Source organism: Camellia sinensis, chromosome 3 (assembly GCF_055761805.1).
Source record: "Camellia sinensis isolate YWXY chromosome 3, ASM5576180v1, whole genome shotgun sequence".
Taxonomy (NCBI): Eukaryota; Viridiplantae; Streptophyta; class Magnoliopsida; order Ericales; family Theaceae; genus Camellia; species Camellia sinensis.
In genome coordinates this window covers 144,036,892-144,064,648 of record NC_138963.1, presented here as the reverse complement: position 1 = coordinate 144,064,648, position 27,757 = coordinate 144,036,892, and the positions used below count along the sequence as shown (strand labels likewise).

Genomic DNA, 27,757 nt, shown 5'->3' with positions numbered 1-27,757 from the left:
GAAACTTGAATTGACCTTGGAGTGTTTTTTATTTTGATATATACTTTTTTCCAATAATTTTTTTTAAAAAAATCAAACATTTTCTTTTATCAATCAATGACTTTTTCCTCCAAAAAAACAAAAATCAATGACTTTCGGAGTTTTACATTTCTAAAAAACCGAAGGAACAACCATAAGATCTACAATTAGGAAAATAAATAAATGTTATCCTAAGTTAGGCTCAATGTACCTTCTTCTGCTGACTTTGTTTTTTTCATTCTTCGTCCAAAAATTTTGGCATCCATTTGGTGAGGGAGCATGGCCATCAACACATGGCAAGATAAATAGCCACCTCGGTCATTTTTTATGGCAAAAGGTCCTGTCTAAAATTCTCTCCATTGAATGATGCTTTTCTGTGCTGAGCCAATAACCACTTCATTGAATTTAATTGAATGGTTGATGCATCTAACTGTTGGATTTCCTTGATTATCTCCAACTTGCATCCATGGATTGAGATGAACCCCTTCCATAGCAATTATATTTACCAACCGTTGACAGATCATTGGGAGAAAACATCAGCGCACCAGTACTCAAGTAGTTTCGAGCAACACGTACCCTGTAATGTCATTGTGCAACTCTACTCAGAAAAATTTAATCCGCGCCATCAAATTTTGTGCAATGATATTTTCACACTACACTTTAAGCCTCACACAAGACAAGCACAGACCTTTTTTGCTTCGTGTTGTCAATGCTTTCAGATAAACGGGAGGCTTCTGATCTTGAAATCTGGCCCAATGAAGACAGGTATTCGTAGAGTGCACCGCCTTTTGTTGTTGCTAACAACGATCTTGACGGTACTATGGACTGAACTACAGAGATAAGCCGTGAGTCCAATTCACTGCACCACAGGCACAAACAGAATGTTTAACATATAATAGATTCTTGATGAGTAGAGAAGCCGAAGAGACTCAGACTGGAAACAGAATTTTAAACTAATGTTGATGCCTCAAGCTGCAAGACAAGTTGCATCATTGACCAAAAAGGCAAATGAAGGAAAATTCACTTGGGTTGGGTGCATGGAATGGCTGGTCATTATCCATAAACTACATCCACAGAAATGTAAATCATACAAGAAATAGGACCTTTCGGAGGTGGGGCTTGGACTATTCTTTACTAGCCTTGGCTCTACCATGTCGATTTCCCCCTATTCCCCACATATTATGAGGATGAAAAAAGTTATCTAAGAAATAGACTCCATTGTACATCTCGAAAGAAGTGACTTTCAACAACTAATAATTCTTAACCAAGCAGCCCTCATTTATTACCAAGATTTTTCGTCTTTTGCTGGGGTTGATAAGATTACCCATTACCACTTTTGCCCCATGCATAGCCTATACTCCCAAAATCAATGTGTTAATTTTCATTTTGATTGTCCCAAAACCAATGTCAAAATGAAATTATTCTTCTTTTACTTACAATATTATATATATATATATATATATTACAAATGCCATTAACACAAAGCAATCATTATTTCTCGACTTTGTTAAGGGAAATTTCAGAAAGGTAATGCCAGAAAGATGAAGTGACCTGCATTTCTTGAAGCTTCCTTAAACCTCACATTTTCAACCATGACACTTGTTATGGGATGGAAAAAGTATGTAAATTTTATTGCATTAATGATTAATCATGCATATTGTTTCCGTCTTTCCACAGGATAAACTGTTTTCACTAATGCAAAACCTTCAAGGCAGCTAAGTATCCTACAAGGAATAAAGGAACAAATATGCCAGGGACAGGTCCTTGAAGTTATGACTTGCAATAAGCACTGCTTTTAATGTTCATCGACAAAGCAGGAATTTTGATTGATTATTTATTCACATCAATATGTTGATGCAATATGTACAGAATGTGGGTGATGTGTGCAAGTACAACTATTAAAAAAGAATCTGGGCCCACGATTCTATACCTTTTTGTGGAAATGACACTTTTCAGTCTTCCCATCTCTGAATTATCAATTCTCCTATCCCGCCTGACCAATTTCCCCAATGCAGTTGTATTAGTTGAAGAAGCCAGCATCTCCAAAGCCAAATCCATTCTATTCACAGAACTGCCGTTTGATCCTACAGCAACAATTTCTTTTGCATAAAAGCAAAACCCATGTTGTGCAATTGTGGATGCCATCCACAATTGATCATCATACCAGCTGAATGAATGAGATTTCTCAGAGGGAACCATTGATGGGTCCAAAGAGTCCTGCAGAAATACTGACCTACCATCAGGGAAGGCACATGCATAAAACAAAAATTAAAAATTCACTTGATGTATAAAATCCAAACAACAAGAGACTTACACAAATTACCGGTTGGCAGTCACCAAGTAACATATCAGCTTCTGATATCAGATTACTCATTTCATAAGTAAGTTTCAGTGCTAGGGAAGCATCTTTCTGTTTGGGGGTGACATACTGTCTCAGATCTGTATGACAAGCGCGAAATCTTCTCCATGTTTCTTGAACAGAATCCATTAACATGCAGGACCTATGCTCGTCCTTGGACTTGGCACCCCTACTAAAGTCCATGCGGCTACACTCATCCATTACTTGATACCCTCTTGGAAGAGCATCCACATGCTCAGTGTGTGAGTCCCCCACCTCCTCTCCATGAGTTGATTCCTTGTAAACATCAAAATTTTCCACCATTTCTGGAATTTTGTGTAACCCAGACGTATGAATTAGGTTATTTGTCTCCACTGGCTGCAAATTTTGTATCAAATCATTAAATATAGAAACCGCTTCCGCTATATCAGGAATGTGATCACAAGAGATTGTCTTACTTAACAGTGATGTTCCATCATTGATCTCAGTTTCAGGAACAAAAGATGATTCTGGCACACAGGATATTTCAACTGATTTCCGTGTTCCATTAATCTGTGTACACACTGCAGTTTCTGAACAGTTATAACCATTTTCCTGCAACTTCTCCCCTTCAAAATTAAGAAGCTGCTCAGGTAAGGGGTTGAAGTTTTCCTCCAACTTCTCCCCTTCGAAATTAAGCAGCAGCTGCTTCTCAGGTACTGGATCAAGGCACGTTTCGGTTGCCAGACAGTAAGAGAGAGATTTGCTATCTACTTCAAGGAACATTTCACTGTTAGTGTCCTCAAACAATTTATCCCCAACTACAGGAAATCTATCATTTAAGCTCTCGTTTCCAGAATTCGAAGACAATACTGTGTCAAGTTTTCTCCGAACATTTCGACGAGTGAATGCAAGTGGTGACCCTGAGGAATTTGAAAATTCACAAGCAGTTTTACATGGACTTGCAAATTCATTCCCATCCTGAACGAAGCAATGCCTTCTTAAAATTGCTTCTTTCTTGGCCTCAATACTATCAGTTTCAGATTTATGCCTCTTCAAACGGTTCTGCCTTTCGTTTTTATTTAGCTCTCCCTCCTTGACTACCTCCATTAATTTTGAGCTTTCTTCCATCATCAACAATGACTTAGTGATCTCCTTCTCCACAAATTCAGACAATTGAGAAGGATAACTCCAAGGGATTATCTTTGGTAGTATCCGATGCCCAGCATCAAGATCAAAGAGTAGTGGACCATATCTATACGTTCTCTGCTCTTCACTATCTGAGCAATTTAAAACATGAAATTAAATACTTTTCAATGTTCTAAGCTAGTATGATAAAAAGTAAATTGAACAGAACAATTTCTGCAAGAGAATGGCATAATTAAATTACAGGATCCATTGCATTATTATTCACTGAGCATTCATTTGAACACCATGTGGTCTTAAACCACCTGATTTGATTCTATACAGCATCTAAAGGCACAAAGGCAGTGTTCAAAACAAAATGACTCCATTATTTTATGTCAATACAACTCAGCAAACAAAAGGAATTTATGAACAAGTAATAGTCATTCCCAAGTAGGTCGGGATCAAGGTTTTGCAAAGATTGTGGGTTTCTTGGTGGGGGTGGTGGGGAATTAAACATAACTTTCGATATCAAAATTTGCATATCTCTATGTAAGTAAACAAGTCCCCAAGTAGTTGGTGTACTGAGATCTTTTTGAGGTTCATTTGAATTACAAAATAATGGTTTGACTGGTTTCATTTTCTCATTCTAAATGCATTAAAAAATATAAGGTAAACGTATTTAATAATTCTTATTTTTTTTTATGATGACAAGATACAAAACTAAGCAAAAACAGAAAAGAAAAGAAAAACTACTCCTGAACATGTTATCTACATTCCTTCGTAAAATAATATTTGTTGTTAATGAATTATGTGCAAAAAATTTAACAAATTTTTTTCTCAATCTATACAAATAATTTAAGATGGGGAAAAAGAAAAAAAAAAATTGTTCTCCGTCCTTACTTTCCTTTTTTGGATCAAAAACAAAATATTTCCTGTCCTTCCTTTTCATTTTTACTGACAATGTTTTCCTTTTTTCAGTGGCAAGGTTAAACTGAGTGAAGTTGCCGAAGGTGAGGGAGATGACTGTGGTGGCTAGGCTAGGGAGAGAAAAACTAAAAGGACAATAGTGACCCTAAAAAGGGTCAGGTGAGACACGAGGTTGTTTCCGTCAACATACATAACAATTGTTTTTAATTGGACTAACTTGACCCCCAAAAAAATTTAAGGGGAAAATTGGTAAAATTGGAACTACAAGGGACCAAAATTGACGCAGAAAACTACAGGGATCACTAGAGTAATTTTCTCTAAAATTTGGAGTATTTTAGTTGTTCCTTATTAAGTACTTGTACTTGTACTTGTACTGCTTACATTCTATCCTTGTTCCAGTAAAAAAGAGGCCGCAACATGTGAGAGAAATTGGAACCTGTGTACAATGTTTCATCCAACTATTTATTAATTTAATAAAACAAGTCAACCTTTTTCTTTTTCTCTTTCTGTTATAATTTAGAACCAGTGAGAGGAATTGCCACTGCATCCTTCAGCACTGTTACGCACAAGCCACATTCACAATCAACATGATGCATTCTGCATCAATACATGTGTCTATGGGACTAACCTTTTCTATACTTCTGGCCCTGGCACCAGAACTGGAGGTGCATAATGGTTTTACGAATATCTCCTTGACAACAGCCAATAAATTGCTCCACCAAGCAAGGTTGAATTTTTGTTTTTTCTGTGGCACAAACCTACATAGAAATTACAAATGATGTAAACAGACTTCCATGAAGTAAAATCTGAGTAAAATGAAAATACATTTAAAATGCATACCATATTTACATGGCAAAGGAGCTCCTTCAGTGATGGTTTTGTGAAACACAACTCAAGCCTGTCCAAATTATTTGGCAAGACAGGGTTGTGACCTAAAATTTATCACAATAACAATCATTAAATCATGAAATGCAAGCTTGATTTGAAAATATAACTACTTCAACCAATAAGCCCTCTTACTGTTGCTGGTCAATATAATTGGCCGCTTTGCTGTCTCCGCAAGTTTTTGTATAGTGGCAATAAGACCATGATCTTCAGAAAGAATAGCATCCACATCTTCAAAGAGTATCAAGGGTTTACTTTCTTTATGATCAGTAGCAGTTCTGTTCTGCTTGCAGACAAATTTCCCTGGCGTTCCAGTGGCATTTTGTAAATCTTCCTCATCTGATAAGTGAATCAATTCAATTACTTCACTGTCACACCCTTGCACTGGCACGGTATTAGACATGATAGGGAAGGACTTCAGTATTTGCTTGCTTTCTGAACCCACAGGAGTTTCCATCGTACTGGAAGAAATATCAACAATTAAAGTGAATAAGTGATCATGTCGAATTAGAAGAAAATGGAAAGAGAGAAAAAGAAGGAAATAGGACAAGTAACTACACAATTGCTTGAACTTAAAAAGTGACGTGGTTTATCTTCAAGTCATTATTGGTCACCAAAATTGACGGCATTACAATTTCCGTACTTTGCATGGTTTCATAAGTTTTGAGTTCTCAATATCAGGCAATTCTTCATGAAATAGTTTAATGAACAAGTGAACACATGAGGCATGCAATTTAGCAATGAATTTATAAGAGAAACAAAACATAAAGAAGCTTGTTCAGAAATCATTATGACCCAGTGACTAATTAATCTCAAAGTTGGTGTTCTTAGGCGGTGTTTGGGAACTTGGTTTTTTGGTTTTTTTTTTGTTTTTTTTCACTAAAAGACAAATTGGTTACAAAACCAAAAAAAAACAAATTCAAACAAAATATCACAACAAACCCCATAATCATTTCACTTTTTCTCTCACAAACATCACATCCAACTACAAAAAAACCAACTATCTTCCCAAACACAAAAGAAAATTTCTCCAATAATATCCTACAACTAAAAAAAACTCACTTCCCAAACACCCACTTAGACAACGACTATCTTAGGGAATTAGGGAGCACATAAGCGCACATCAATACCGGCCCAATCCATTAGGGAAAAACTCTAGAGTCCACAAACGCCATGTCAAACATACATGTTAAAATTTATCACCTACTTCACCCACTTAAACCTACTCCACTAAACCTAACCCACTACACCCACTTAAACCTACTCCACTAAACCTAACCCACTACACCACTACCACCTCACCTACTCCACTAAACCTAACTCACTACACCACTACCACCTCCACTTCACCTACTCCTTACCTACTACACACTCACCCTCTTCTATATATAGGAATCATGAATCATTGTAATAAAAACAACAAACATAAATCAATCAATAATACAATTCTCTATTTCTCTTTATACATTAAATTTCTACATGGTATCAGAGCAAGGTTAACAACTTAGTCATTCCGCTTCACCGGCGGGCGGCAACCTCGCCTTGGCCGTCCGCCGGATAAACACAAATTTCCTTAATTTCTTCTTTCATGGCAGATTCAACAACAACAACAACAACCACCACCACTGTCCTCTTCTCACTGTTGTCACCACTGTCAACCTTAACCCCTCGATGTCGTCCCTTCATTGCTCACGGGTGGTCTCGTTTGCGGCATGTACCAGCTTGTTACCTGGTGTGTTCGTTACAGTCGTGGTCGCCGGTGGGCTGTTTTAATGGTTTGGTGAAGAGCTTCAACGTTGGCCATGGTGTCTTGTACCAGCTCCGGCGCTGATACTACAGTGCGTGAGGAGGGTGTGTTTCATGCTCCATTGGTGAGTGGTTCTTTTAAGTGTGATACAGCATGGGTTCACGTGCCATTGGACAGTGCGTTCCCGCCCATACGTGTGTACTGCAGTGTGTACAAGTGGGTGATATTCTGCCCACTGTTTTGTTCAAAACTTATAGCTGTTTTGTTGGGTTTTGTGGTTGTATTTGACTGGTTCATGAATGGCTCACGTGGGGTCCAACATGGGTAGCTTTTTCTGGCTGTCATTGCATATAATATTATATTTAAAAAAAAAAAAAAAAAAAAAATCCAGTGTCAACAAATTCTTTACAACCCAAACTTCTCTCTCTCTGCCCAAAGTCCACTTTTAGTTCAACATCTCACGGTCCACACCCATTCTTCTTTTATTTATTTAATCACACCCATTTCATTCTCATTATCACATCCATACACACAGCCATCATGTTGTTCCAAATTTTCTTTATTTTATATATATATATATATATATCTTTTTATTATCCTATATTATTCAAACCCTCTCCACTTTCACACCACGCCGTCTGATCCCACTATACCCTTTTCTTTATTTTATTTTATCTTCCTTCTTTCACAAAAAAAAAAAAAAAAAAAAAAAAAAAATCCATTCACACGCAACTCGTTTTCCTTCCACAAACTTGTCATTTCTTCATGCCGGGGATCAACCCCGATCAGAATTTTACACCAAAAAAAAAAAAAAAAAACACAAAACACAAAACAACTACATCCACAGGTGGGATTTTTCTTCTCTATTCAGCCGCCAGTCTCTTCTTCTTGCCTCTGTCTTGGACGGCCCTTGCCGGTGTTGCCTCCGTGTTTCCTTGTCCACCGAGCACGTTCACTCCCCCATACTCCTCCACTGCAGCATATGGAGGACCTCCAAATCGGAACATCACGGTGGCCTTCCGCTTCAGCTCCTTATTTTCTGTCTTTAGCACACTTATCTCTGCTCGCGCATCCTTATACATGCGTTGGAGCAGAGCCAGCTGGGAGTTTAACTGTTGCACCTCATTTGTCCTGCTCTGCAGCCGGTGCGACAAGTTTGTGACCGCCGTCATGGTTTCCACACATGACTTCAGAGTATACTGATTGGCCTCAATATCAGTTTGCACCGCCATTTTTTGCTCCACCGACCGCATCGGAAAGTTCAATGGAGCAAAACCAGAGGTGTTTGGTTGAGGTTCACTGGCCATCGCACCAGTTATTTCTCTTGTGGACTCGTTCAGTTCTGGAAAGAGCGTGAGCAGACCACGGGAAGAGGAGGCCATGTTCTGGGTAGCTGGACGGGAAGAAGAGGCCATGTTGCTGAGTGTTTCAGAGACGGGTTGGTTACAGAGTATTACAGAGTTTCTCAGCAAAGGAAGAGTTTGTTTCAGAGGATTTTCAGAAGTTTTTTGTCTGCCTCAGCCTCAGCCTCCGTCTTGGTTAAATAGCCGAGGCAGCCACGCGCATCGCGCGCCTCTTGCCACCAGACGACAAAACGGGCGCGCAAGCCAAGGCGCCCACGTGCCTCGCTATCATGTCCGGCACACCTTTTGATGAATTAGGCACGCCTTTTGACAAAATTGGGCACACCTTTTGAGGGTGCAACTTCTACAACGGTCCGACATGACCCTATAAACTGTCCCGACATTAATTCCGGTTAGCTCCTTTATGGGTCCGACAAGACTCTGTAAACTGTCCCGACATAGATTCCGGTTAGTTTCTACAAGGGTCCGACAAGACTCTGTAAACTGTCCCGACATTGATTCCGGTTAGTTTCTACAAGGGTCCAGCAAGACTCCGTAAACTGTCACAACAACTGTCACCACATTGTCTGCTACAACGGTCCGACATGACCCCATAAACTGTCTTCTACAACGGTTCGACATGACCCCATAAACTGTCTTCTACAGCGGTCTGACACCGCCATCCAGTGTCCTCTACACCATTATGACACCACCATACAGTGTCCTCTACAACGTTATGACACCACCATCCAGTGTCTTCACCAATGGTCTGACACGACCATACAGTGTCACCTATCCTCTTTTATTTTTATGTATTTTCTTGTTTTGTAACTCTCTCCAAACTCAAGTTGGCTAGTTCCTATCCCCCTTGAGTTTGCGGGGGGCTGTTAAAATTTATCACCTACTTCACCCACTTAAACCTACTCCACTAAACCTAACCCACTACACCCACTTAAACCTACTCCACTAAACCTAACCCACTACACCACTACCACCTCACCTACTCCACTAAACCTAACCCACTACACCACTACCACCTCCACTTCACCTACTCCTTACCTACTACACACTCACCCTCTTCTATATATAGGAATCATGAATCATTGTAATAAAAACAACAAACATAAATCAATCAATAATACAATTCTCTATTTCTCTTTATACCTCACCTACTCCACTAAACCTAACCCACTACACCACTACCACCTCCACTTCACCTACTCCTTACCTACTACACACTCACCCTCTTCTATATATAGGAATCATGAATCATTGTAATAAAAACAACAAACATAAATCAATCAATAATACAATTCTCTATTTCTCTTTATACATTAAATTTCTACAATACATTATTTGGAACTCATATCCACTTAAAAGGTTAATCCTACAAATAGAAAGCCCATCTAATGTATGTTAAGACTCATCTCTTTTACTCTTTATCCGATGTGAGACTCTACCTTCACACATGCTCCAACAGACTAATGTGATAACCCGTCATCTAACCATAGAAACCAATGCCACACCTATTGTATTTTGGAAGCCTATAACAAAAGCTACAGACCCCTTGAGAAGCAAGTAAGTGTCCAATGCCCATGGAAGTTTAGGGTTCTAATCTACTTTTATTCAAATTAATTTTCTTTTACACATTTTTATTTATGTTTTAGGGGTCAACAATAATTTAGTATATTTAAATTTTGATGGACATGGACTCTACATGGATCATATTTTGGGTCTAATTATGTTATTAGGTTATCATATGGTTATTGTTAGTTCTAGAATACTCTTAGTAGTCAAAGTGCGCAAGTCTCTTATTTTAAGGTGTTGATCCTAGTTGGAGTAGTTATTCTAGAGTCTATGGGTACTTATTTTTATCTCCCAATCAATGGGTTGAGTTTATAGGAATAAATCTTGAGCAGGTAAAGTTCTTAGATCAAGACCAAGGGGTTGACCTAGTGGATGAGGTACTCCCTAAACAAGCTTGATACCTTACCACCGTGCTATCCCCTATGCCCTTCGACCAATTTTAAAAACAAAATAAAATAAAGTTCTTAGATCTTTTTCCTTTTTCTCCTCACATAGTGTCAGATTACCTTTCAAAGTAGATCGCTGTGAAGTGTGAACACAACATGGACATTTAACGTACAAATCAGGTTGAATAATGTTAGAGAAGTTAAAACTCTTAACATGATCTACATATCTAATAGGCAAATCATGTAGACCCATTTTATGGGCTATACCCTTTCAAGGTCAATGTAAACCCTTTCACACCGTCCAGGGACAGACCCATGCTTACGTCTTGTTTTTGGGATAGCAACCCTTAATTGATCCCACCAAGTAAAGATTTTGTCTTACCATTGAAGCCTTTAAACCTCCATTCAAGCATTTTCTGGATGCTAGCATTTATCAATCATCATGCTTAGATTGCATTTGCTCCTAAGGAAAAGTAACAGGTCTTTGAAAGATAGGAAAGTTCTAAAAATCTCATACGAACGATTCATGTAGACCTCTATTCTCATTATCAATAAGAAGTCTAATGGGCAAATCATGTAGACCTCTATTATCATGTTCAGTAAAGAAAAAGTGGTCTAATTTTCAAAACAAATTACACTTCAAATCATGAACAATTAAGGTAAGGAAAAGCTGTTGTGGGCATGTTATCTACAGTTCTAAAACAACAGTTGAGAAGCAACATTCAAAATGGAAACAAATAACAAAGATTTTAACAAACCGTTGAACCCAATATGATTCTACACCACCCCCAAATCTTTGCATCACATTAGTTCGCGTTCGCCAATCTGATGCATTGACCTAGCAACACAACAGAACATATGTTAGAGCTTTGCAGTCTATGGATGCTTTCAATGGTTAGATAAAATTATAGAAAAAGAAAAGGCTTGATTTTAATTCACTTCGGGAAGAGAAAATTGTATCTGATTGAATGATAAATTGCGCATTCAGAAGTTTCTGTGTGGGTTGGACAGATGGTAGGGCCATCACTCAAGTTGCATGTGCCTTTAATTTTCAAAAAGATAATAAGCAAAATGGTCCAATAACAAGGATATCACCAATTTATCAGTACCTCAATAACATGAAAACCTTGTTCTTTTGCACAAGCATAGATAGCTGCAGACTTCCCACTCTGCATTTAAAGAGGCATAGTTTTAGCCACTACAATCAAAATTGCACATATATTTAACTGATAAAAATAATTGGCAGTAATACTAAACAGAACCCTACAACAGTGCAGTAACATGATCTTTTATTCAATCAAAGAAAATTTAATGGAAAAATAGGTAATTTTTAAAAACTAATATGATCTATTCCATTGGATCAAAAAGATGGTAAATTTCCTATAAATTCCTTCAACACACTAAAAGGCAACAACACTATAGCCTGGAAAAGTATGGTTGCAGTAGTATGAAGTATAGATTTATCAAGTATAACAAGATATAAGCATTCAACAAAAAACATGAGAAGTTATAATGTATCAAATATGCAATGAAGATGGTGACCCTAAGGTGCAAACACATATTGCAGTTTTCACTATTTCTACCTCAAAAGTGAGCATGTGTGTGCATGTGCATATCCATATCCATAAAAGGAATGGAAAGGAATCGAGATGTATACCCCAACTGGACCCGCAACTAAGAGAACATTCTTCAGGCCATTTTCTTCATCTTTATTTTCAGAATCACAGTCACTTTGGTAACAGTTATAATCATCGTCTTGGACAATAAATTTTTTACCAACATTACGATCTTTGCTGGATCGAAAACCACTTTCATGCCAAAGGTGTAGCCACTCACTTAAGAAATTCACAGATTCTTCGTTACCACATACCTGCAGAACCACACATCATAGGCAAATATAGCTTATCACATACATAATTATTTATGTGAAATGGATATATGTTAAGAAATATGTTTCATTTTAATTGACTGCAGCAGTTAGGAAAGGGGCAATTCTGTTAAGAAGAGATTGTTCACACTTTACAGCATCACAGTGAAGTCAAGATCATATCTTGGAATGCAAGGAGCATGAATGATCTGGGCAAATGGCGGTTATGGAACATATGATCCAATCTTGAAAGTTCATTTGGTGTGGTGTGTTTGTGAGAAACATAAAGACAGTCAGGAGTAGATTTGTGGATTGGGAGTTTTTGGGGGCAATGGAACGGTTGGTGCCGAGGTGATACCTTATGTAAATGTATGTATGTGCAAATAAAAAGCCACTCCATCCCATCTCCTCTCAATTGTTGATGATATCTTGGGTACTTTTGGAACTGTATGGTTCAGTTATTGATGCCAATAGGAAAGCGTTATAGGTGGAAGTGGTGGCAGCTAATTAAAGGTGGAAGCAGGAATGGGTGCCCTTCTATCATGATAACTATAAGCAAATTTTCTAATTTCATTGAAGATTTTTTAATTGATACATTTCAGGATATCTCACCTCCATGGCCTTTTCAGGCAGGTATTTATTTGTCCACAGGCTGTTCTCTGGGTGATTGCGACAACCATGATAATATGCCATCATCCTGTGCAAGCAACAGTAGAATGGAAAGCAAATGATCACTGAAACACAATGTTGTGCATGAATAACTGCAAACAAGTACTTTCAAACCTATCAAACAATAAAAGGTCAAATCTAAGACAAAATCAGCAATTAAACTCTGCTCCAAAAAATATAAAGCAAATAATAACAGTGGTGATACATACCACTAAAAAGAGAGCATTAAGCCAGCTCTAATGAGCTGGCAGTGCAGGAAATAAAAGAAAAAAGAAAAAACAAAGAGCAAAACATCAAATCAATTGGAGCTACAGTGTGTTTAGAGCTATTAGAGCTCATTGTTTTAGAGCTCTTAAACAATTTTCAAATAATAAAGTTGACACTGCTATTTTATGGAATATAAATATCTTGAGCAGCATATGATCTACTGAATATAGTCTACACAAGTTTTATGTTCGCAAATTGATACTAGAATTTATAACTACATCCTGCCTTCACACAATCATATCCAAAGTGGTACAAAATTTAGCAAATAACATAACACTTGCACAATTTCCACATTTTTTTAATCTATCAGCCCAATCAATCTAACAAAAAACGAAGAACGTTTTTAGAAAAGTGAAGGAAACTCTCTTGCTAAATTAACTCCCTTCAATTTTCAGTAGTTGAAGCTCACAGCGAGCTTAACATATAAAGGGGGGGAACTATATATATAAATAAAAATAAAAGAGTTTCTTCTTTGAATAAGAAGTTCCATGGCAGAGTAATCACTTTGTTCTGTATCTCTTGAGCTTCGGCATCTTCCCTTCAAGTAGGGCACCTATCGACAGAATGGAAATCGAAAACAACGTTCGTAGATAAATATCCATGAAGCCAAATCTTATGTACAAAGAACAAGTTTGTCTAATTGGTGCATCTCCAGTTTGTCTCTTGCAATTTGCTCACATCAGCAACCACCAAGTACAAAAGAGGAGAAAAATATACAGGATGCATCCAAAAGCATATGCAGTGTACTTAGGTAACATCCATCAATCTAACTTTCTAAAAAGTTTTTGCAGTTTTCATGAAGGATCCTTCAGAGAGTGATGAGTGGATGCATTCTAGAGAATAACTAGTAATGGTAGAGTTTTTCTCACAAGGTTCCATTTTCTCCATAGAAGGAACATAGCAAAAGTCAAATTTCACCTCAGCTGAGAAAGAAGACACAAATGTAGGAATTCAAATGGAAGTTCCATGCTAATAGCTACAATACATCATTATCTAGCGAAACCAATTAATATATACCATATGATACGTAGTTATTCCAAAATTATTCATAGCACCATAAGTAATAGTTGACTCCTTTCTCTCAAGGTGGAGGTGAGGGGGAAGAAAGTATGTGATAACTGCTTATCCAAACTTTTTCTTCAGGTAGTTTCTCCTTTTATTTGAAATCTGTTACCATGCAATGTTCCTTTTAGCTATTAATAAACCAAACCAAATGAAGCTCTTAAGGTACCTTTCAAACCTTGTAAGCAATGAATTAAATATCTCCCTAAAAATAAAAAATAAACTGTGATAACGAAAAATAAGTAAAGGAAACTCAAGCATACATGGGTGCCATGAAGAGACTAGAGAATCCTCACCTTTCATGAAGAAATCTACCCTCCCACTCAACATCTGAGTTTCTTACACAACCAACATGCCCAGAAAAGAAATCAGCTTTCTCCATTTCATGATCCTGCCAATTCTGCAGTAACGATGGTGAAATATGAATTCGTAAATTGTGAAGTACAATACAAACAGGCAACAATTGTTTACATTATGGCAACAGTAGAATCCACTGAAAATTAAAAACATAGTATCCAGTTTAATAAATGCAATATGTTACCACTTCTATATCCTTTAATAGTTCATAGTGCACCACTGGCTCATCAGCTGATAATGGTGGCGATACAGCATGCCTATGTTTTCGTTGAACAGGAGACTGATCCAAAGAGACCACTTCATGTTGAACAGCCTCATGCTGAAGCAATGATGTTCTACTTGGATCGAGATTTAGAATGTCATCAAAATTTAAAGGATTGACAAATCCTTCAAAAACCGATGAGCACGCACTTTTTAGATCACAATGGGTACCAATAAAGCTTCTTTCAGAAAGAATCAAATTCCCCCAATCAAGTAAACCAGCATCATCCTGCATAAGCAAATCTCAAATTTCACTCTAGGTGAGAACAATGAAAAAATTAAATGAAAGCAATCTATCATAAACCTAGATGATCAGGAAGCTGCCAATTCAAGTTCAGTATATACCTGAAAATTTTCAAATACATGAATAGGGCTGAAGATAGTGCTTTTATCCTTCCTCTCAACAGAGCAGCAATTGCTCTCCACGTCAATCGTCTCCTGGTTTTTCTTGGCCATTTTCTGTGATAAGAAAAATGGATGTATTTGCTTTCCTCCAAACATACGTGCATTTTCCTGATAAAAGTAAAAGAAGTGCACTTAGCGACTGAAAATATCATATTGTAGTAATAACGGAGTAAATAAGCATATCTGTGAAACAAATTCATTATCTTCCAAGCTAAAGCTCACATAATCAAAAAAATTCAAAAAAAAAAAAACAATAAATTTCAAACAAGTGCTAGACAAATATGGATTCATCTCTAAAATGTGTCACTACAAAGGGTGTATACACAGAAAAACATAAATAATATGCGCTAGGATCAAAGTCCAACAACAAGAAATAAATTTAAGATAAGGGGAAAATTTAAAAAGACATAAAAGTGAACAGAGCATAGAAGCGACTAACCTCAGCTTTCATTTTTGCCTCTAACCGCAGATCAGGAATTGATTGTGTCGCGTTTCCACTCTGTATAGGACTGTCTGATATTTGCTCAGGGACACCATTCATAATTTTTTTTTTGGGTGTAGTTTGCACCCGCTTCTTTCTTGGTGTAGTTTGCACCTGCTTCTTCTTTGGTGTACAATTCGCATGTCGCTTCAACTGCCTAGGCGTCTTCATATCTTCCAAATAACATATTACATATCAAATTTATTCAAACAACAATGGGAGTAGGGAACAGTGTAGCACCTAGCAATAAATTACAATATCGAACTCAAAGCATGATGAAGATGAACACAAAAATGCTTCACAAAAGGATTTAGTTCCCCAGTTGCAGATTGACCTCAAAGGGATTTGGACTTTTCGATAAAGGTGCCTATAGACATTCTTATAAATACGTATTGATCAAAAGGATTTCATTTGAAGATGTGATTCATTTTGAAGAGGTGTGATTGCTTATTTGGGCGTACCTCTTTCCATATCAAACTAGCTCATTTTGCCAACAAAGTTTCAGAAGTAAAGTTATTGTTTGCCTTAAGTTATCCTAATTTACCTCCCTTTAGAACTAAGGGATCTCAGTCCGTCTGGACATCGAGGCTCTTTGGCTTTAACCATGGTGACAAATTCAAAATCCTAGAATTCACCATACTGTGCTAATTTAGAATCATGAAATAATCAAGACATAAAAAAGGGGCAACCCAATGCATCAGGCTCCTACTAAAGCTGGGCATGGAAGGGTAAGATGTACATAGCCTTACCACCATTTCCAGGCTTCTGAGAGGCTGTTTACTCAAACCCATGCCACTAAGACATTAACACCAAGCCTTTATCATTGGGCCAACCTGCCCTTTCATGAAATAATCAATACATGAAGAAAATTAAAGGAAAATCCAAGAACATGGTTGAGGAGAAGAAATGAAGCATAGCACTGCCATCCCGGAAAATTCTATATATAATTTGGAGACTTTGGCAACATCAAGGATGTTACCAATTCAGGTATCAGGATATTGGCTAGCTGAGGTTTCACACACTTTCTGGTACAACAGTGCCAGACATGTGATGAACAAATTGACCACAAATTGGGGCTTTTCTTCCAACCAGCAATAGGCCCTCATAATTGCTTTCACAGGTGTTCTGGATATCCATCCTCAATATGGTTCTACATATCCCTTCATCTGGATATTAAGGCTCTGTACATTTCTCTGTGATTATCCCAAGGTTGCATAAATTTTATCCAGCCTTATCACAGACCTATCAAATGGCTATGGTTACTACACTGCCAACTATGGACCAGATTGGACATGTCATGACCCAGGGCAATTAAGAAAATTGTACACTGTTCGATTTTTACACCACAAAGAAGATGTCAGGGGCATCAAAATGTAAATTCTCTAGAAACTTCCATGTAGTGGCAAATGTCAGTTTTAGGTGGTGTTTTCAAGTAGATTGCTTTCTGCAATGTATACTAATTTGCGATTAAAACCTTATATGGATTTCATTTAGAAGCCACAGTACTTTTCAGGCATTCAGATGCACTTAATATTATTATAGTTTCTCTCTGATATTTCCCCAAATTTCCTAGTTGATTTAAAGATGAACTCATCTAAGTTGAAGGAGGTGCTTTCCTCCTTTCATGCTTATCTCCATTCAAATGAATCCTACTTTGAATCGTTTAAATGCTAGGTCGTTTCCCTCAAATGACGCGTTGTGCCTGCCTCCGGGTGTTTGGAAAAGTGAGCAAGGGGTGCCACATCGGCAACTGGGTGCGGTGAAAAATGGGCAAAGGTTCCCGCGTTTTTCTGGACGAGCGCGGGTAAAGAAGCTAGTCCAAAACTATAAGTTTAAGGTAGCTACTTGGAATATAGGAACCTTAACTGGTAAGACGATGGAATTGGTAGATGTTATGATTAGAGGGAGAGTTAGTACAGCTTGCGTACAAGAAACTAAGTGGACAGGTGAGAAAACTGGGGAAATTGAGGATGCCGGTTTAAAATTGCATTATAGTGGTAAGGATAAACGCAGGAATGTGGTAGGAATCATAATTGCTAAGGGTCTTATGGAGAGTGTAGTGGCGGTCATTAGGAAAGGGGATAGGATTATGCTAGTTAAACTAGTTATTGGAGGAAATATAGTGAACGTTATTAGTGCATATGCCCCTCAAGTAAGATTAGATGATCGAACTAAGAAGGATTTTTGGGAGCAAATGGATGAGATTTTAGAGGAGATACCCGTATGAGAGAACCTGGTTATAGGTAGAGATTTTAATGGCCATATTGGCATAGATAAACTAGGCTATGAAATGGTGCATGGTGGATACGATTTTGGTGACAGAAATGAGACTGGAGAGAGTATTTTAGATTTTGCGTTCGCTTCTGACCTTGTGGTTGCCAATACTATATATAAGAAGAGAAAGGAACATTTAATAATCTTTAAGAGTAGGTCAGTTAAGAGCCAAATAGATTACTTAGTGAGAAAAGTAGACCGCCTATAATGCAATGATTGTAAGGTGATTCCCAAAGAGAGCCTGACCTCTCAACATAGAATTTTGGTATTAGATTTATGTTTATGTTTTAAAGGGCTATACCAAGCTAGGAAGGATGGTGGATGTCGTAGGACGAGATGGTGAGACCTAAAAGGTGATAAACTAGTAATATTTAAGAATAGAATGGATAAGGAAGGTACTTGAGACTTGGAAGAGGATGCTAACACTATGTGGAACTCAATGGCCAATTGTATAAGAAGAATCTCAAGGGATTGTTTGGAGAGTCGAAAGGAACGGGACCCAGCTCTAGGGAAACTTGGTGGTGGAGAGAAGAGATTCTAGCGGTAGCTAAGATAAAAAAAGAGTGCTTTAAAAAATGGCAGAATAATTGAACTGAGGAAAACCTTAAGAGCTATAGATTGGCTAATAAGGAAGTCAAGAAAGTAGTGAGAGAGGCTCAATTGAAAGCTTATGATGACCTATACACTAGACTAGGTAGCAAGGAAGGAGAGTAGAGGGTGTACAAACTTACTAAGATACGGGAGAGGAAAACAAGAGATTTTAATCAAGTTAAGTGCATCAAGAGTGAGAATTCTAAGATATTGGTGAAGGATGAAGAGATTAAAGAAAGATGAAAGAACTATTTTGATAAACTATTAAATGAGGAACATGAAGGTACGTCAATAGGGGAAGAAATAGCCAGTAATACAATAAACTAAGACTATAGGTTCTATCATAGGATTAGGAACTTTGAAAAGAGATTGCACTTACGAAGATGAAATCAAATAAGATTTTAAGAGCTGATGATATCCCTATTGAAACTTGAAAGTATTTGGGTAAAAAGGGAGTTGCTTGGTTAACTAGGTTGTTTAGCAAAATTTTGTTGATTAGGAACATGCCAGATGAGTGGAGGAAGAGTATTTTAGTGTCAATCTATAAAAGTAAAGAAGATGTCCAGAATTGCAACAATTATAGAGAAATCAAGCTAATGTGTCATATGATGAAAGTGAGGGAGATGGTGATAGAACGCCGATTGCAAGATATAACAGAGGTGTTAGAGAATCAATTTGAGTTTATGCCTGGCAGGTCAACAATGAAAGCGATCTATCTTTTGAGAAGAGTAATAGAAAAGTACAGAGAAAAGAAAAAAGACATTCATATAGTGTTTATCGACCTTGAGAAAACATATGATAGAGTGCCTCAGGATATAATATGGTGGGTGTTAGAAAAGAAAAGGGTGACAAAATGTTGCATTGATGTGATTAGGGACATGTATAAAAGGATGGTAATCACTGTTAGATCGCCTGCTGGAGAGACAAATGAATTTCTTATCACTGTAGGGTTACACCAATGATCTACTTTGAGTCTTTATCTTTTTACTTTAGTTATGGATAAGTTGACGAAAAATATTGAGGATGACATGCCATGGTGTATGCTATTTGCAGACGATATCGTGCCTAGTAGATGAGACTAGAGAAGGAGTTAACACAAAGTTGGAGATTTAGAAAAAAACACTTGAATCTAAAGGATTCCGGATAAGCAGAACTAAGACAAAGTATATGGAATTTAAATTTAGTAACAATAACAATAACAATGAAAACAGAGGAGAAGTGAAGGTTGAGATCCAACTTCCAAGAATTGCTTAAGAGTGAATATTTTCGTTATTTAGGATCGATTATCATAACAGCGGGGGAGATTGATGCGGATCTGGCCCATAGGATTAAGGTGGGATGGTGTAAGTGGAGAAGTACATCTGGAGTACTGTGCGACAAACAAATACCCACTAGACTAAAAGAGAAGTTCTATAGAACGGCTATTAGACCAACGATGTTGTATGAAACGGAGTGTTGGGCAACCAAGAAACAACATAAGATAAGTGTGGCTGAGATGAAAATGCTAAGGTAGATGTGTGGCAAGACTAGACAATACAGAATTAGAAATAAGTGTATTCGGGAATGAGTAGGAGTAACACCAATAGAAGATAAGTTGAGAGATAATCGATTGAGATGGTTTGGCCATATTCAATGGAAACCAACAGAGACAGTAGTAAAGAGATGCGATGCAGTAACTGTAGATGGAAGTGTTAGGGGACCAGGTAAACCTAGATTAACGTTAGCTAGCATTGTAAATAGAGATATGGATATACTTAATTTGACTAACAAAATGGCCTTTGATAGAGCCGCGTGGGGAAGAAAGATTCATGTAGCCAACCCCATTTGATGGGACTTAAGACTTGGTTTGGTTAGGTTGGCTAATTCCTACAAGTGGTTGCAAGTCAATAGCATGCATGGTTTGCTCTATCACAGGTCTGTATTTAGCCCAAGCCTGGTTTACATTGATAGCACCCAACCACCCACCCCCCAACCCCCACCATTAATGGTTACCCCCAACAAAGTTTGAGTAAAGAATAATTTCCATGGATGCATGCATCAGGTACGCCCATGAAGAGTTGAATGCAAATACTCCTACTACTGAGCTTTTCCTCAACAAACTTGCCTGCCTGTCTGGCTTCAAATAACCCTTACACTATAAGGCCAAAAACAATTGCAGTGTTCTTGTACATTTTACAGCGATATGGCATTATCTGCCAAAACTAAGCCTGATGTCTACCATGTCCTCCATTACTTGAATCATTTTTCTCTTCAAAAGCTTGCAATATCATCACGTAAATTTGATGAGTTAAAGGCTACGGAAAACTTAATCTGGAGGCATATAACATGAGAAAAGAGACATACTGGTTGGAGATTCTAAAGGAGAACATGTTTTATCATTTTCTTCTGGTGAAGCAACACATTGCTGCTTTTTTTGTGGATTTTGTCCTTCAGAAGCTTTTAAGAATAAATCAGGATCTGCATGAAATCCAAAATATTTGTCGTATTAAACAATTTGCAGGCCTGCTAAGTGCAGTGGTTAAGAGTTCATGACATCCTAACTTGAAAAACAGTGAAAAAATTTCCAGCATGGCGTGCACTTACTCTCAATAGCTGGACAATCTTTGTCATCCACCTTCTTGCTCGGGATCTGTTTGCCATTTACAGCAACCTATATCAAATTAAGACAGATAAGTGCAACTGCTTTGACATCTAAAATAACAGCACTAAAAATAATCGGTGAAACAATAAACTTGCATCCAATAAACTTCCTATGAAAAAATTGAAATAATGAAGAAGAATGACAATCAGTGGCGGCTCAAGGCAATTTAGGTACTCGCCTAGTAGAGGAAGGCCTCACTTATTATATCATTACTCTGCAGTGTGTACATACATAAAAGAAAACAAAAATATTTGCATAAATAATTGTTATTATCAAAACAAAATACTACTTTGCCAAGCATTTTAGTATAGGGTTTAAGGTTCAAGAACCCTCTCCCTCTTCTTCACTACAAAAAGAAATTGTCCTTCTTTACTTGGTTATCAAAATTATAACATGTATATTCACTTCATTGTTTATTATTTTTGTTTTCCACAAAAGTATGAAATCTTACATGATTTAATTTATTAATTATCAAAATTGTTTTGATTGTGAAATTAGACATATCGGATAATTGTCCATCAAAAAATTAAAATTACAACAAATAAAATTGTTTTGATTGTGAATGTTGTGAATTTTAAATAAAAGTGGTAGTATAACAAGAATATAATTACAATGTAAAAAATTATTAAAAGCCTCAATAAGATTTTCCACCTTGGGCCTGACAATAATGATAGACTGCAAAATAACTTACAACCATTACCTGTTCTTTAAAAAAGCATAATCGATATTAAGAGTTCTTACTGTTCACTCACGCCCACTATCCAAGGCAAAAAGTTTTATGTTTTGTTTGATGATTTGACCGAACTCAGTGACTACTCCATCACTTGGATAAAGTTCTTAATTCTTAATGTACATCCTAGCGAATTGATAAACGGCTTGGTTTTGGTTTAATGGGTGCCTATATGAATGGGTGGGTTTTTTCAAATGGGTTGTGTCTTTCTACAAAGACACTTCTTTATCTATTAATATACTACAGTCCAAATTTTTTCAACACAATCAATCACTCTGTGTCAGCATAATTTCTATAAACCAAAACGATTTCATGGAAATTTTCCGACTTTGCTAGTTACAGTTCTTTGTCGAAGCAGCTTTGTTACATCCTGTGAACGACTTTGCCTGCAACCCAACACCAAACTCTTCGGAGTGGGGGCAAATAACTTTCAAAATAAAGTGTCACTATATACACCTTAAAGCCTGTATTTATTATTTTCCAGATTGTTTACAAATTGTCCCAACACCCACTATCCAAAGGAAATTTTATTTTTTTCTGTTTTGTGTTAGATTATTTGATCAAAGTCAGTGACGACTCCATCACCTGGATTAAGTTAATTTACACCCTAAAAAATTCCATACGTTGATATTCGTTTATATTCCACCCAACCAACTAAAATTAGTCTAAATTCAAGCATAATTTTGAATGCCTGGACTGTATCGTCTCTATCTTTTCACCCTATTGACTAACAATCAATCAAAATAAATAACACCAAACCAAGCAAAATTAACGTCGCAAAATTTGAGAAACTCACCTTCTTAGGAGCTCTGGGCTTTCGCTGTCTCTTCTTCTTGCCTTGACTCGCGCAATACTCTTCTTCTTCTTCTTCTTCTTCTTCTTCGTTGGGCTTTTGATCGCCTTTTTTGTCCTCTTTCTCTGTTGCATTGTCTTGAGACCTATGCGGGAACAGTGTCGACTGGACCAATCTCCGGCGGACGGGTTGCTGTAGATCACCGACACGGGCAACCTCCGCGGCTGAGTTGTGCATTGGATCAGCTCAATTAGGGCTGGTTTTGAAATTAGGGTTTTGTTGAGGGACACAATTTGGGGATTTGGGAGTAGAAGCAACAAAATCTGATCTAGAGAGAAAAAGGATGGAGGGAACGAGGATGTTGTTCCCGCCTTGGAAATTAATTCCGGTGTGATACTGATATGAGTTACGTTTATGCTAAAAAAAATCAAAAATAATAATAACAATATAATAATTGTTATTTTGTGAATTAGGTTAAAATTTTGTTTTTTTAATTATTTTTTGATTATTTTAAAGGGAAAATTATCCAAAAAATCTCAACATCAATTTTCCCATTTAGTCCTAAAGTTTTACACATGCACTTGTAGATCCCATCAGTGGTAACTTTATCACCCGTGAGTTGGGAGCTTCTATATATACACACCCTTTCCTCTCTATACAAATCTTTCTTAATACACATACTAAAAAAATAAATCCTAATATATTTGACTCACTACACACACCTATCATTCCACATATACCCCCAAATGTAAATCATACACACACACCCCCTCTCTCACACACACACCCGTGAGACCCCTCTCACACACACACCCATCTGAGAACCCCTCTCACACACACACACCCATCTCTCACACTCTCCACCGTTCCTCCCCAAAAGCTTCATCCATCCATTTGTGTCATTGAAGTTTTGGCATTGAAGGGCATTGAAGAACATTGAAATTTTCACATTTTAGGTTAGTTTACACAGATTATAATCTTCTCATTCCTATTTTATTTGTAATGTAGGGTTAATTTTTACCATTTTCGAAATTTTCAGTCCACTGTGATTGCCGTGTTTCATTCGGAACTGGTTATTCGAAATTTTTGTTTTTGTTCGGCAGTAGAGTTCCGAAATTTCTGCTTCCATTCGGCACTATAGTTCCGAAAATATTGACTTGGTTCGGCTTTCAAGTGCCGAAAATAATTTTTTTTTTCAGTTTTCAACTTCCGAATATGAGCTATAATTTCGGACAACAAGTTCCGAACAGAACAGGTATTTTCGGACAACAACTTCCGAACAGAGTAGGTGTTTTCGGACAACAACTTTCGAACAGAAAATAATTTTTTTTTTTCCTTCTAACACTTAATTAAAACACTTAATTATAACACTCACTACACACACTCTCATTAATTTTACACACACTCTCATTATAATTTAAAACACTTATTATTTACACGCACACTCTCATTAATTTTGCACACACACTCATTACACACACACTTATATTTTAAAACACTCTCATTAATTTTACACACACAGACCGTTATTATTTACACACACACTCATTACACACACTTAGTATTTTTTGCAGATAATATGGATTCTGAATATCAACAACGTGTCCCACCTACTGCTTCAAATAGACGACGTCGTGAATTGGATGTAGACCATCAACGAGGACGAGGGCGTGGGCGAGGACGAGGTCAAGGTCGTGGTCGAGGTCGTGGTCGACGTCGTGAATTGTTACATGTTATTTTGTTAGTTGATGAATATTGTTTGGTGTTTTTTGTAAGATGACATTGTTGTAATGGTAACAGTGGTTAATATTTTCTTATTAGAATGGAATGACAACAAGGGTATTGTAATGACATTGTAATGACCTTTTATTATTAGAATGAAATGGTAACAATGGTCGTTGATTTTGTAAATGATATTTTCTTATTACAATGGAATGGTAACCATGGTCGATAACATTCAATCCACATTGCAAAATATAACACATCAACATAAAAAACACATTCATTAATTTCTTCCATAATTGTAACATTGTCAAATGCATACATGTGTCATGCGACATCAACAACATCAAAAGTCTCTCGAGTAGCTACATTATCATGAATAATGTCCTTGAAATGTTGAATGCAACGCACATATGCATCATCCCAGTCCACAGCGCAAGGGTGACGGTATTTTCTCCAATTAGTGGCAATAGGAGGAACTGGATGGCCTGGCTGCAACAAAACCTGCACCAAATATCAATTGACTTAGTGGTCATACCTCATAACTTCTTGTACATGCATAAACGCAATTGATAAGTTTCTGTTATACCTGCACGAAATGATTTCCGTTGACAAACCCAATGGCAATCTCACGTCTATCAAGTTGAGGTACTGGCACGGTTCTAAGAGGTAAAAAGGTGAGACATTGCTGTAAAGACAAGTGGTATAACACAAGATTGTAGCACGATGCAACAAGATGGCCCATGTCTGGCATAGTCATCCAATGTGAGTATCCAGGACTGTCTTCAAAGTATGACAATATGCTTGTCAATTCTTCAAACCTTTCATAGGACCCATAAAGTGTAATGTATTCCTCTTTGTGTGTGTGCAGCTCACCCAATAGGTCACGCCTAACCTGAGCCCAATCATCTTCTGTATGACCAATTGAAGCAGCTATAGCCCTGAAACCACAATTCCCATCTGCAGCTACATCCTTGACAAACTTAATATATGGTTTTAACCCAGTAGGGAAAGCATCAACATATGCACCAGGTTTCACTGCTCTAGTAATGTATGCCTTCCCTTTCGGGTTCACCTTCTCCTTTCCCTTAACAGGTCGCTTCGTCTTGGTTTGCAAAGTAGAAGCTAATGTAGTGATTTGCGTGTCCCTAGGTGAGAAGGAATCATGTCCAGATTGCACTAACTCAAATGCACACGGGTCACGACGGGTAGAAACATTGATCTTCTTATGATCCCGAGGACGTGTTTTGGGCTTCACCTCCGAATCAGTGTGTTGCAACTCAAGCAGACTGTGTATTTTCTGAAATGATGCCTGAAATGAGACTTGACATGAACCCAATTGTCTTTTAAGTTTTGCATGTGCACTCTCAGCCCTGTTCAATTCAATGTAAGTCAAGTTAAAATCAAGTACATGGCAGTTATTAATAACATATTTAACAAAAGTAATGTTACCGGTTCGTTGTAACATTGCCACAATGCATACACGTGTCTGTCCATGCCGCCACAAATTTGTCCTTGTAAGGAACCAACCAAGTATCCATGACATATTTGACTGCATCAGGATAACTACTGAATTCCTTAAGTAATGATTTAAGACGATCCTCGTATTGAATTTCAGAAGATGAATACACTATAGAGTTCCACTCATGGTTGAACTTCTCCCATTTTTGCTGTGTCTCAAACATTTTCTTGCATTTGGTTAACACATTCTTACTGATATGCCAACGACATAATAAATGTCTGGCACTCGGGAATATCTTCTGTATGGCATTCATCAAGGCTAGCTCTCTGTCAGTAACAATAACTGTTGGCACAACAAACCCATCCATGACATCACGTAATGTGGCTAACACCCACGCATAGTTATCGACTCTCTCATACTGTAAGTATGCAAAAGCTACAGAGAATGTCATTTCAGTTGATGTCACTCCCACAATTTCAAGAAGAGGAAGCCGATATCTGTTGGTTTTATATGTGCAATCCATAATTAATATACGTGGGAAAGACCGAAATAAGTCCAAACTGGTAGGATGTGCCCAAAACAAGTCAGTCACAGTCATCGTGGACTCTTCAGACCGATGGCGCTCAATGTAATTATACTTGGCCAATTCACCCAATAAGTGTTGCATCTGTGATCTTCCAGCTCTCTGTACCACCCTGTTTCGATGGCGTACATTGTAAATGGTTTTAAGTGTGCTTACATTGAGGGCATCTCGCTGTTTCAAGGTTACTAGGATTTCTTTTGGCCGAACCATGCTCTTTGACATATCCATTAACAATGCTTTCTCATCCTTTGATAGCCTCCCCGCATATGAATGTCCCTCGAGGTGCTCCGCAGGTGGATGATTATGCAATCCGCATACTACAGTCAATGTCCATTCATCATATGTGGTAAACCTGTGAGCCCTCATATCAAAAAGACAACCACACTTCTTCGTACCGGTTATTCTTGATGTATTGTTGCCATCATGTTTTAACTTCTTTGTTGCTTTATATTGGCCACTCCTCTCACAAGCAAGATACATCCTGGGTCTTTTTTTCCCTCCACCATAGTCTGATGTTTTGATTACAATGACCAAACCATTTCTCTTTCCAACTTCACGTACCCAGTTGAGCAATTCATCCTTACTTTTGAATACCTACAAAGTTAAATAAATATTATCAAACATTTACATTTGGTGAGCAATTCAAAACATAATCGTTAGAATTTCGTAGACTGAACCTGTTCAGTTGTGAAATGAGTGGTGTAATCTAACACAAAATTCGCGCAAACCTGACTTCTTTGAGTTGACACATATTCCTGCATGTTTTGTATAACATTACAAATTTTTAATGGCATTATAAAGATTAATTTGCAATTTGAAACTGTAAATTTGGTATGCAGTTTGCAAATTTGGAATATAAAATGGAAAAAAAAAATTTACTTCATTTGGAAGTAGTTGTCCGAATTTTTTTTCAAATTTCGGAAGTTGAATGTTGTATAAGTTAACATTTTTCGGACAACAACTTCCGAATTTATATATATTTTTCGGACAACAACTTCCGAAATTTATCAATTTATTCGGACATCAACTTCCGAAAATACATAATTATTTCGGTAGTACATTTCCGAACAAAATAACAAAATTCGGCTCTGGTTATCCGAACGACGCTGCGAAAAAAAAAAAAAATTAAACTCACATTTCCTTCGCTCTGCTTCACATGAATACTTATTTGCTGATTTTCAGAAGACAAATCCTCCATCACAAATAAGTAATGAAGAATGAGGAAGGAAGAATGAGGAAGACAGCTTGTGGAAG

The 27,757-nt window shown here is 37.4% G+C and overlaps 2 protein-coding genes across 4 annotated transcripts; both read right to left on the bottom strand.

The window, feature by feature from the left end:
* On the bottom strand, positions 1-23,349 carry LOC114265009 (P-loop containing nucleoside triphosphate hydrolases superfamily protein). 3 transcript variants are annotated; one of them, XR_014364549.1, is made up of 18 exons: positions 22,740-23,349; positions 21,156-21,222; positions 20,916-21,029; positions 15,666-15,880; positions 15,167-15,334; positions 14,745-15,050; positions 14,500-14,603; positions 12,818-12,902; positions 11,996-12,208; positions 11,448-11,507; positions 11,097-11,176; positions 5,411-5,736; positions 5,231-5,322; positions 5,019-5,148; positions 2,333-3,615; positions 1,949-2,246; positions 707-877; positions 1-595 (listed from the first exon to the last, which is right to left on the bottom strand). XR_014364549.1 is itself a non-coding variant. In XM_028205742.2 (18 exons), the coding sequence occupies exons 1-18, from the start codon at positions 22,971-22,973 to the stop codon at positions 466-468; spliced, it is 4,065 nt and encodes a 1,354-aa protein (XP_028061543.2). In that variant the 5' UTR covers positions 22,974-23,349; the 3' UTR covers positions 1-465. The 3 variants fall into 3 exon arrangements, 2 of the variants coding, with proteins under 2 accessions (XP_028061543.2, XP_028061544.2); XM_028205742.2 differs by having other exon boundaries at positions 1,949-2,235; XM_028205743.2 differs by having other exon boundaries at positions 1,949-2,235; positions 2,342-3,615.
* A 1,436-nt stretch (positions 23,350-24,785) lies between these two features.
* Positions 24,786-26,983, bottom strand: LOC114258409 (uncharacterized). The gene is made up of 3 exons (XM_082918464.1): positions 25,911-26,983; positions 25,048-25,831; positions 24,786-24,962 (listed from the first exon to the last, which is right to left on the bottom strand). The coding sequence occupies exons 1-3, from the start codon at positions 26,981-26,983 to the stop codon at positions 24,786-24,788; spliced, it is 2,034 nt and encodes a 677-aa protein (XP_082774590.1).
* Between the last annotated feature and the right edge of the window lie 774 nt (positions 26,984-27,757).